This window comes from Muntiacus reevesi, chromosome 6 (genome assembly GCF_963930625.1).
Source record: "Muntiacus reevesi chromosome 6, mMunRee1.1, whole genome shotgun sequence".
NCBI lineage: Eukaryota > Metazoa > Chordata > Mammalia > Artiodactyla > Cervidae > Muntiacus > Muntiacus reevesi.
In genome coordinates this window covers 4,616,516-4,628,506 of record NC_089254.1, presented here as the reverse complement: position 1 = coordinate 4,628,506, position 11,991 = coordinate 4,616,516, and the positions used below count along the sequence as shown (strand labels likewise).

At 49.5% G+C, this 11,991-nt stretch overlaps 1 protein-coding gene across 3 annotated transcripts in view; it reads right to left on the bottom strand.

The window, feature by feature from the left end:
• Positions 1 to 418: 418 nt before the first annotated feature.
• COBL (cordon-bleu WH2 repeat protein) overlaps positions 419 to 11,991 on the bottom strand; it is a 298,749-nt gene continuing 287,176 nt past the window's right edge. For all 3 annotated transcript variants that reach the window (XM_065938872.1, XM_065938873.1, XM_065938874.1), the window contains one exon: positions 419 to 1,677. In XM_065938872.1, coding sequence (XP_065794944.1) covers positions 1,660 to 1,677 — 18 coding nt within the window. In that variant the 3' untranslated portion in view covers positions 419 to 1,659. The remainder of the gene's footprint in view (positions 1,678 to 11,991) is intronic.

The following is an 11,991-nucleotide window of genomic DNA, read 5'->3' as shown; positions in this document are numbered from 1 at the left end:
TTCATCACTCTAAGAATGCTTCATCCCTGTGCATGTTTTTCTCCTAATCATGTAACAGCGTCTAAGTGAACTCAGTACATTTATGGTCTGCCTCCTCCACTCTGATGAAAACACCATGAAGGCAGGGATTCTTGTCTGTTTTGCATCTGCTGTAACCCAGAGTGCAGAAGAGGGCTGACTCACTGAATAAATGAATCTCTCCTTTCTGGAGGGGATCACCAGCTCAGTGGACATAAGTTTGAGCAAGCTCTGGGTGATGGTGAAGGACGAGAAAGACTGGCATGCTGCAGTCTGTGGGGCTGCAAAGAGTCAGACACGGCTGAGCGACTGAACAACAGCAGCAACTCCTTCTACTCTGGGGATAGGGTACACAGCGGAGCCATGAAATCCACACAAGGACGACAATTTCACTTTCTTTTATTTGTGGCACTAGAAGACCAACAGTGGAGACAGCATGATGTAAGAGTGATTGCCTGATGCCCTCGCTGCCCAGGGAAGGTGAGGGGCATTCATCAGACAACACACAGCAAGTCCTTCCTACAAGATGCCTGATCTGAAATCACTGTGAAACATACAAACGATCTCGTGTATTTGTTGCTTCATTAAGACAGAAATTTTGTTTTAGGAATTCCTCTAGATTTCTATTAATCTCTTAAAGAGCTTTCTCTACAGCCGTAGTGGGCTATCTGTGATAAACACGGGAGACTGAGTGCCCTGGTCTGTGATTCTGGGAGAGCCACTCGCCTGCGGCACCCAGCAGGGAGACCACGACCACCGCGTGAACTGCCTGCACAGTCGTGATCTGATGGGAGTGACCTTCAGACGCCCAGTCTCCTCCTTCCTGCCCTGGGGAGGACTTCTGAGGCTCCCAGGGCAACCTCTGGGCTCCGTGCTCAGCCCTCCATGGGAGAGGCCAGTGGCACTTCACAGCCCGCGGGGGGACAGCGTACCATGTGCGCATGCGTCCACTGTAAAGTCCTTCTGAAATCGCCACCGCCACCTGGGGAGAATTTAGACCTGCCCTCCCCAGACATCAGGTCTGATTGTTATTCCACGTGACTGGTTGATTCTTAATAGCTTACTTGGTCAGATCACGGTCTGCAACCCTTCATGAGGTTTTTGTCCCAGTTGGAGGAATAAGAATATAATACTTTCATTACTCAGTGAAGTCACATTTAAAAAAGCCTCTCAACTCTTTCTTCTTGCATCAAGTAGCATAAGACATTCAGGTTATTTCATGTACATACTTTCCCTAGAATTCAGAACGATTTTCAACAGCTAAATGGTTTTAACCATCTACATGTGGTAAAAGTCTCAAAGATCCAATATCGGCCTAAGGCATGATTCTTTCCACTCTGTCCATCAATATAATTAAGCGTGATGGCCCAGCATTTACAGTCCCATTAACCTGCCAACAAGAATAGTTTATTGGCAACTTTAAGTATTCAGAGGCAAATACGTTTCCTTGGCACAAGCCGTGTGGTAGAGCAGCACCCCCATCTGTTTTAACCACAACCCAGGAGCATAAGTCAAAGAGGCGAGTTTTGGCCTGGAGACGAGAGCTGCCAGATCCTGAAGCCCCCGGGTGTGGCGCTCATCAGCGTGGCTGTGGGCATCCCTCGGGGGGTCTTTCTGCCACAACTGCATCTTGTCACTGATTCACACAAGCAAGGGCACCTGCGATGAAGAAAGACCTACTGTTACTCAGGGATGTAGCGGAGCGCAGGGGGCAGGCATCCAGGCGCTGAGAAGCTGTGCACCAATCCCTCCTCGAAATATTCCTCTCCCGTAACAGCCCCCAGTGTTTATACCGTACCGGTCCTACTTACCACCCCAGGGAGAAAGCTCTCAGAAACAGACATGTCTGAGGGATTTCAGTGACTGGCTCCTGCCTTCAGGAGAGAACGTCTGGAACAACTGCAGGGTCAGATACGTCTGCAGGCCCCTGAGCTTCTCCTAGGGTTATCCGCTGCCCCCAGCCCCGCCCTCCTGGAGCTCCCGCCCAGCAGTCTTTTCCTTTCCGAGCTGGTCCCAACCTCTCTTCCTGGGGTGTTTCTCTGTTGCGGATGCCCCCTTTTTTTGCTGGAAAATGAGGACTCCTTTAAGAATGTTCAGACCACGTGGAAGGAAAAGGCACGCTCACTCCAAGTCCTGGGGAGGCCGATCCAATCGCCCCCTGGGCTGTGGGTGACGTGGCCCGCCATGGTCTCCCAGGCGCGTGTCTCACACTGGAGTGGGGGCTCCAGGGATCACGGCGCCAATCCCCACCTCATCACGGGACGCAGGGCTTGCTGGGCACCAGCAAGTGCAGGGGACCCCAGTGAGTGATCGCAAAGCCGCCCGTTCACCCTGCCACTCCGGGTCCAGGTCTGCAGCCTCCTAGGATGCCCAGCTGCAGAAAATGTGATGGCAGGGTCTTGAAGGACCTATTTCCATGCCTCTGAAGGCCAAGGTGAACAGCATTTCTAAGAAAAGTGACAGATTCACCTGAAACGGTGTGGAAGGAGATCTGGATTTCTCACCATGGTTCTGCTGGATTCAGTACATTCTGAAAGTGCTGGCCCCACTTTTCACTGTGTTATCAAAGTGAACATATGAGGACCCAAGTAGGTCCCTTATGACGGTAACCACCACCACCACCTAGAATGCTTCCCGGGTACTTCCTATGTTTTAGGCACCATTTCCAGTCCTGCACAAACCTCATCTCATTAAGGCTTCAGCTCAACCAAATCACAACGCGCTATTGCTTTCACCATGGGTACTGCCTCCAATACAAAGACGAGAGAACTGGGGTGCAGAGCGGGTGTCTCGACCCAGACCAAACACTAGTAAGTAGCAACCCCCGGAAGGCTCGCCTGAGCAGAGGGCCGGCCACGGGCCACAACCATGACTGCATGGCTCAGCCTGCTTGCTTCTCGTGTCTTACACTGGCCCCCGCCTCCCAGACCCATCAGCAGCCCCGTCGCTGCAGGGACCCCCACACCATCTGAGAGACGAGATGGCAGGAGACCTGGAGTTTGCAGGCATGGACGGAGGAGACAGGCCCTGCTGATTTGGATGGAGCCTGGGGAACACACATCGTTGGTGTCAAGTGGTCTGACACCCAGGCCAGCTTGGGATGGAGACAGAATTGGGGGCCAGTGGTGTCTGAACGGTGCAGGGTCTGCCAGGGAGAGGTCACAGGACTGACTCCAGGGACAAGCGCAGCCTTGGGGAAAGGAAGAGGCACTGGAAAAAAGACTTAGAACGTGGTTCAGAGGGGCAGGGGGAACATGCAGGGCGCTTGCCCAAGGAGAGTACAGACAAGGATGCACTCGGTGACTGCAAACAGCACAATGAGATCCAGGGAGTCCAAGGGCGGGAAACACTAAGAAACTTACTTTTAAAGAGTACGTTAGTTATGTTTTAGATAGGTTTTTCTTCAAGCTCTAGACAACTTTAGAGGTGAGACACTTCTAACTTCAAAACAAAGGTTTTAACTGTCAGTCTGAAACAGCACAATGAGTTTGCCAAGCAACATCCAAGCAACAGAGAAAACAGTATGTGTGTTGGTGTGAAGAAAAACAGATTGAGCCTGTTATTGGAAAATGCAGCCAGCATCCTGTTAGTAGTATGCTTATCCCGTTTCCTGACCTTTGAAAACCTGTAGAATAAAGGACGCTATTCTTGCGTCCAATGGCGCCAGCAGCGTTGTGACCTTGACGGGGGCAGTTCTGGGAGTGTCAGGGGGGTGGAGGAGGGGAGTGGATGTTGGGGAAGCGGAGTTGTATGAATGGTCAGGACATCTAGAGGCTACAGTGAAGGGGAGGAGAGGAAAGAGCTAGGCAGAGGTGGAGTTGGGTCCTTGGGAGGGATTTTTAAAATGCATATTTACTATTATTGTTTTAATAAGTTAATTGATATATGATATGATAAAATGCAAGCATTTAAAGTGTAAACTTTGATATGTTTTGATATACATGTGTATAAACATCACCAGAGGTAAGACGATGGATTGGGGTTATTTTATTTTTTTAAATACACTTTTATGTTTTTAAATACTTTTTTTTTTAATTTAAGTTGAAGGATAGTTAATTTATAATATCATATTAGTTTCAGATGTATAAAACAGTGATTCAGTATTTTCCTAGATTATGCTCCGTTTAAAGTTATCATGAAATAGCAGCTGAATTCTCTCTGTGCTGCATAATAGATCCTTACAGTTTATTTCATACACAGTAGTTTTAGCTCTTAATCTCCTACCTGTATCTTGCCCCTCTGCCTTCCTTCTCCACGCTGGCAACCACTAGTTTGTTCTCTGTATCTGTGAGTTTGTTTCTGTTTCGTTATGTGCATTCGTTTTATTTTTTAGATTTCACATATAAGTGACAACACAGAGTATTTCTTTCTCTGCTGACTTATTTCACTACAGGGCTTCCGTGATAACTCAGTTGGTAAAGAATCCACCTGCAATGCAGGTGACCCTGGTTTGATTCCTGGGTCGGGAAGATCCACTGGAGAAGGGATAAGCTACCCACTCCAGTATTCTTGGGCTTCCCTTGTGGCTCAGCTGGTAAAGAATCCGCCTGCAATGTGAGAGACCTGGGTTTGATTCCTGGGTTGGGAAGATCCCCTGGAGAAGGGAACAGCTCCCCGCTCCATACTTCACTAGGCATAATATACTCTAAGTCCGTCCATGCTGTTGCAAATAATAGTTTCACTCTTTTCTTTCACTCTGTCAGCTCAGTGGTGGCTCAGATGCTAAAGCGTCTGCCTGCAATTTGGGAGACCTGAGTTTGATCCCTGGGTCAGGAAGATCCCTTGGAGAAGGAAATGGCAACCCACTCCAGTATTCTTGCCTGGAAAATTCCATGGATGGAGAAGCCTGGTAGGCTACAGACCATGGGGTCGCAGAGAGTTGGACACGACTGAGTGACTTTGCTTTCTTTCACTTTCAGCTCAGCAGTATTCTATTGTATATACACCACATTTTCCCTTGTCCATCACCTGTTGAAGGACACTTAGGTTGCTTCCATATCTTGGCTATTGAAATGAATGCTCCTATGACATTGCTGTTGCTGTTCAGTTGCTAAGTCACATCTGACTCTCTGATCCCGAGGACGCAGCACACCAGGCTGCCCTGTGCTGCTCTTTCTCCTGGAGTTTGCTCAGATTCATGTCCACTGAGTGAGTGATGCCATCTAACCAATTTGTCCTCTGTCGCCCTCTTCTCCTTTTGTCTTCAATCTCTCCCAGCATCAGGATCTTTTCCAATGAGTTGGCTCTTTGCATCAAATGGCCAAAGAATTGGCGCTTCAGGCACAAATCTTTTAAAATTAATGTTTTCATTTCCTTCAGGTATATGTCCAGGAGTAGAACTGCTGGAGCATATGGTAGTTCCACTTTTAGCTTTTAAACTCTCTGTAATGTTTTCTATAGGGATGCACTGGTTTACATTCCCACCAACAGTGTGCAAGTCCTCAGCCCCCTTTTGATCCCTCATTTCCCCAAACCCAATATAACCACTGATATTCTATCTCTACAAAGTAGTTTGCGTTTCCTAGAATTTTATATAAATGGAACAATCTGTTATGTACTTTATTTCTTGGCTGGCTTCTTTCACTCAGCATAGTTGTTTTGTGATTTACCTCTGGGTTGTTGCTTGTACATTCTTTTTAATACTGGGAAGTGATCCATTGTAGGGATACAGCATCTGGGTTGGGCAAGTCTCAGGGAGGGAGTGCCCTCTCCTCTGGTAAATGGGGTGATGGGGTCTGTATTACAGGGCACCTCCGCTTCCCCCCATGAGGCTTGTGCTCCTCCTCACAGCACCGCCAGCAGCCCCACAACATGAAGTACCAGGAGACACCCCACACGCCGTGGCCACCGACAGCCCGGCCCCACGGCAGAAGCACCTTGCAGAAGGCAGTCCAAGTTGCTACGACAGATCTCCCAGGACACAGAAGGGTGGGTGGGAGCATGGCCCAGTGAGGGGAGTTGGAGGGCAGGTGAGTAAAGCAAGGGGACCGCACACGCCCTACTCTCCTGGCAGTGACCCGAGTGCTGCCAGTGCGGGAGCCCCGGGCTGGCAGCGTTTGAATCTCTGGTGGCTGAAGGCCTAGCAGGCCCTCATCATCAGTAATAGCAGCATGATGGCCGAATCCAGATTTTCACAGTTCTCAGCAAACTAAAAAAAAAAAAAGTTGGGAAGGAAAAGTCCTAAACTTGTGTCAAAGGGGAAATTGCAGGCCAGCACTAAAAAGCTTTGGCTTGGACAATTCAGTGAGAGAGAGCTTGGCAATAGAACTGCCCACAAGGTAGCAAAACCATGCTGATGCCACTAGGGTCAACCCAAGCTTAAGCCACCTTGCTAAGGAAGGGAGGAGTCAGCTGCTGAGTGTCTGCTCACAGGACCAGGGGACCTGCCCTAAGGCTAAGGCGGGTGTGACCAAATTCAGGAGAAGAGACCACCCTCCGCCCCTCCCTGGCAAGGGGACAAGGGCATGCTGCAGAGAGAAAAGCTCTAGAAGGGTCCCTGCTATCCCTAAGTTTTCACACTTCCTAAGAGATTCCATCTTAGTTTGGTTGGACAAAAAGAAAAACAATGAAGGACAAAGCTTGCAGTTTGAGGCCAAGCCAGAAAGCTGTAAAAATATCCAAGCATCATTTTGCTTCCATGTCTGCCAAGGAAAATGAAGTTTATATGGGAAAAGGTGAAATGAACAGCGGTGACAGAACTGATGCTCAGAGCGAGGGCAGGGTTCTCTGTTCCGACTGCCAGCTTCCCGCCTGGACAGATCAGTTCCTGGGCACTCGTGGATGCCCGAGGGAGTCAGTCAAGCAGCTGTGCAGAAGGGGAGCAGGACCCCTGGAGGAAACCTGGAGATGCCCAGAACTCGTCTTATTTTCCAGAGAAGAAGGTGGCTTCTTCTAGCTTGATATGGATTCTTGGCAAGTTTATGATGATTACGAAATGAATGAGTTCTGAGTGCAGGGACCCTAAGTTGCACTGCGCCACTGGTCTGGAGAGTCAGGTGATATGGTGGCAGAAGATGCCCACTCCCTCTCCATTCTCCCAAAAGATAGTTACTGAGCAACCACTCCGTGTTGGGGGCTGTGCAAAGCCCTGGGACCTGCTGGAGCTCACGGTGTGGCAGGAGAGCAGGCATCATGCAGACGTTACACAGATCGTTACTGAGATTAGACTGTGATGTGATTATGCAGGGAAATGAGGTAATGCTCTGATGGGCCCCTTCTCCCAACAGGAGGCAGGGGAAGACTTCCTGGGGGCTTGGAGTTAACTCAGGAACATGCAGGAATTAGTTGGCAAAACTAGAAGGTGAAAACTTTTCCTTTAAGGAAGAGGAAGCAGCAGCCTCAGGGGTCACTCAGCAGGTAGCCTGTGATGACAGACCCCCCCTGGGTTCTACCTGTAGGAAAAACAGGTCACCTGAAAGGTCTGCAACAGGCAGGATGGTCACAAGGCAGCAAAGACAGAGCTGGCCTGTCGGTACCTCTGAACTATTCCAACCTAACCGGAACACATCGAAGGTCTACACTGCGCTTGCTGAGCCCAGTGTGGGATGGGGTGTGGGCGGCTGTCGGTTCTCACGGGCTGACTCCTGGTCACAGAACTTGGGTTCTCTCCCCACAAGCGAAGGGGTTCTGGCTTTAGGAGAACAGACATTTGCTGTTGCTTTTCTGTGCTGGTTCCAGGTCCCCGGGCGCTGATGTCATGTCAGGAGCCTAATCACTTCTCCCGGGGTCTGCTGCCAAGACCAAGCGCCAGGACACACGTGTGGTCTGACTCGGTTAATTCCTGCAGCGGGAAATGCACACCTGGGAGGGCCCAGCCAGGGAGGGGACGTCCTGGGACCTGGTGAGGTGTTCCCAGAGGCTGGCCGCCCGGGCTGGCCTGCCTTGACCTGGTGAAGCCTGGGGACAGGGCCGCAGGACACCTGTGCCCCGCCTTCCCATCTGTGGGCTGGAAGCTGAAGCATTCCCACCCAGGAGTGTAACCGAGGAGATGCTCGCTCTTGGCCCTCCATGGAGGACTGCTGGGACACACAAAGCAAAGGCCTTGGGGCTTTTACCAGGTCCCTCACTTTGGGAGATGTCCCTATGGCCAAGGACAGACCCCACACTCTCTCTTTCTCTACTCCTGGTTGATAACCCCCGGGGCAAAGACAATGCTTCATTCATGTCTCTATCATAAGCAGCTACTGCGATCCTGGACTCTGGTGGGTTCTCAGGAAATGTTTGTGGATGAATGGCTGGATGTGTGAATGTTTTAAATATAAACACGGATTAAAAGGGCACTTGCTGTCCATCCCAGGACCTCTGAAAGGATGCATTCAAAACAGACCGACAAAGGCTGTCCAACCGGATAAGCACAGTTTCACCATGAATATGAATTCAGGATGGACTGGAAGGCAGAAGTGGACCCTGGGTGGGGGGGAGGCGCAGTCCAGGGTCTAAGCCTTGCACTCAAGATGGGAGAACCATGTCTCCTGCGGATGGGGCAGCAGATGGAGCAGAGCCAAGGATGCTGTCACCTGGGGCTAGAGGGAAGGCAGAGCAGGTGCGGCTCTGACACTCACAGACACAGAGGCAGAGTGTTCAATACACACTGTGGAGGGAGGCAAATAGATTTCCAATCGCCTTGAAAAATGGCCAACTCACTTCTAAGGGGATGATTCCTTCTACATCAAAGCTTGCCTTTTGTCTTTTATCATAAGCAGCATCACTGCCAGCAAAAAACGTGTTCAAAGAGGGTTAGGCACTGCACCTGTGTTTAGCGGTAAGAGTCTGGTCCCTGAGAACCCTCCCAGCACGGTCACGTGCCCTGCTTGTACTGGAGGAGGATACGGGTGGCCCCAGGCACTGCAGCCCCCCACACTACCCAGCAGAGTAGGGAGCACTCTCAGTCTAGGATGCTCTCCTTGCTACATGCTTCCTGAAGCATCACTGAACACCCAGGACTAGGAGCATCTGCTCATACTGAGAACCCTTGGACAGCACAGCCCACATGGCTTGAGTCCCGGAGCCTGGCACTTAGCATCTTTTCCTCAAGGTTATGCAACTTTAAAAGCCCGAAAGGTGAAAGAAGGCTGAAGAGGCAAAGCTCAAATGACTTGAGAAGCAAGTGTCAGAACATGTACGAAAGTGCATCTGATGCAAAGACACAAAGACCTCCATGGCCCACGCCCGCAGAGAAGTGCTGCCTTGCCAGGGTCCTCAGAAGTCACAGTTGGCCCTAGTCAGCTGAATTGCATGCATGTCCCCTGGTGTCACAGGTCTGCTCCACACCAACATAGGGCAAGTCGCTTGAAAAGGAGGTCAGGTGTGTACTTCTAGCAGGACAACCACTGGTTCCAGGTGAGGCCGGTCTGTCTTAGCTGCCCTGTGCGTCCCTGATGGAGGCTGAGCCGAGGCTGCGGGGTGGATGGACAGTCCTGACTTCCTGAGTCACGTGTCCTTCAGGGCTTATAAGAATGGGAGATGCAGACTGCCAGTGGAGAGGTCTGGGTCACTGTGCAGAGCAGTGACACAGTCCTGTCACTCAGCCATGAGGCCTCTGGGTAAGGTGTGGGGCATTGGGCGGACAAACGGTCAGGGTCTCCCAAGTCATCCTCACCCTCTCCTCTGGGGCCTGGCTGTCAGTCTAGGGGCATCTCTTAACTGCTCTGGGCATCAAAATCTCAGATACACCAGACTCACTGCCTCAATCCTTCCAGGATGGATAAGGCAGGTCCGAGCACTTAGATTAATCCAAGAAACAAATGAAACACGGGCTACTGACTGCCATGTTAAGCAGCTGCTAGGAAGCTGAAATGGTGATGAGCAACAGCCAGGCCTGGGCCTCCCATGGCTCTTTCTGCTAGCCACCCAGGCTCTGTTGCTTGCTGTGTGGATACACACACTCCCTGCATCCCCACCTACCACCCAGCAGGTCCCACCTGGCGCCAGCCCTTTCTACCACTGCCCTTGCATTTTCCCCCACTTTCTTTCCCTTAGCACAAATAGGTTCCTCTGCTTTTTCAGACAATTCCCAAACTTGCTTTTTTTTTTTTTTTTCCTTCCTTTCTGGGAGGCCCTTGTGCACACTCTAAGAGATAGAAAGTCTGAGGTTCAAGGTGGCATGGGTGCCAAGATTTCTCTCGGTCCTATTTCTTAGGACTCCTGCCAGATGGGGGGAGAGGAATAGCTATCTGAAACCATCCAAAGTCAGTCAATGAGAATATGAGTATAGGAGAAATGAGTATAGCCTTCATATTCAGGATTATTCAAACTGTATCAAAAGCTCAAACGACACAGATAACGATCTCAAACCTCAATGGAAAGTGATTTGGTAAAATTGCAGATTTGTAGGCTCAAACCTCTGAAAAACCTACAACCACAGGATGCAGATGTCTTGTGGATCTCACTCTGAAAACAATGTTTTTAGAAACTCAAACTTGTTCCCAGGGACCAGCTGAACCATCAGGGTTGATAACCGGCTATGTTGCTTTGGATTTTCTGGGAATCGCTGGCAGTTTCTTTCTTTGAACTGTAGCTGATTTACAGTATTGTGTTAGTTTCAAGTGTGCAGCAAAGCGAGTCAGGAGTGTGTGTGTGTGTGTGTGTGTGAGTGTGTGAGTGTGTGTGAGAGTGTGTGACAGTGTGTGTGAGTGTGTGTGAGTACATGTGTGTGTGTGTGTGTGAGTGTGTGTGAGTGTGTGTGAGTGCGTGACTGTGTGTGTGTGAGGGCGTGAGTGAGTGTGTGAGTGTGTGTGAGTGTGAGTGCTTTCTCAGGCACTTCAGTTGTATCCAACTCTTTGAGACCCATGGACTGTAGCCCGCCAGGCTCCTCTGTTCGTGGGACTCTCCAGGCAAGAACACTGGAGTGTGCTGCCATGCCCTCCTCCAGGGCATCTTCCCGACCCAGGGATCGAACCCGCATGTCCTGCATTGTGGGTGGACTCTTTACCGCTGAGTCAGCAGGGCCTCCCACCACAGTTACTCTTTCGGATTGTTTTTGATTCTATGCTACGACAAGATAATGAATGCCGCTCCGTGTGCTCCGCACTGAGCCCTTGTTGATCACCTATTTTACACACAGTAGTGTGTATACGTCGGTCTCAAACTCCCAGCCCCCACTTTCCCCTTTGGAACCATGTTTGTTTTCTATGTCTGTGTATCTGCTTATGTTTTGTAAATAAGTTCATTTGTGTCCTTTTTTTTTTTTTTAGATTTTGCATATGTGATATCCATACAATATTTGTCTTTCTTTATCTGAATTACTTAGTATGATAAGTGAATTCATGTTGTGCAGCTGGCATTGTTTCATTCCTTTCTATAGCCGAGTAGTATTCCAGTGTTATACGTACCACACTTTCTTTATCCATCCATCTGTTGATCTTCAGTTGCTCCCAAGTCTTGGTAATTGTCAATAGCACTGCTCTGAACATTTGGGTGCACATATCTTTTTGAATTAGAGTTTTTGTCTTTTCCAGATACATGCTCAGGAGTGGGAATGCTGAATCATATGGTAGTTCTATTTTTTTGAAAAAACTTTAAAGAACATTTTTTAAGGGAACTCTATACTCTTCTCCACAGTGGCTACACTAGTTTGCATTCCCACCAACAGGGTAAGAGGGTTTCCTTTCCTCCACACCCTCTTCAGCATTTGTTTTTTGTGGATTTTTTGATGTTGGCCATTCTGACCCATGACTGGCCTTTACTTTCAATTTGATGTTGAGACATGGATGGAGGAGAGCGGTTACCTCAGGTTTGAATTACAGAGCTGTCTTCATCAGCGTCCACAAGGTCTAACTGTTAGGACCCTGATTTAGCCTTTCACCCCAATGTCTTCACTTTCCCCTCAGTTATGTAATCAAGCACGAAGCTCATCAATATATAAATTATAGAGAAATGGAAACAAGTGAAAAACAAACTCAAAGCCCTCAATAATTTTAACTGCCTCCACCCCCCAACTCCCCCCACTCCCACATCCAGAGGACAGGCTGACAT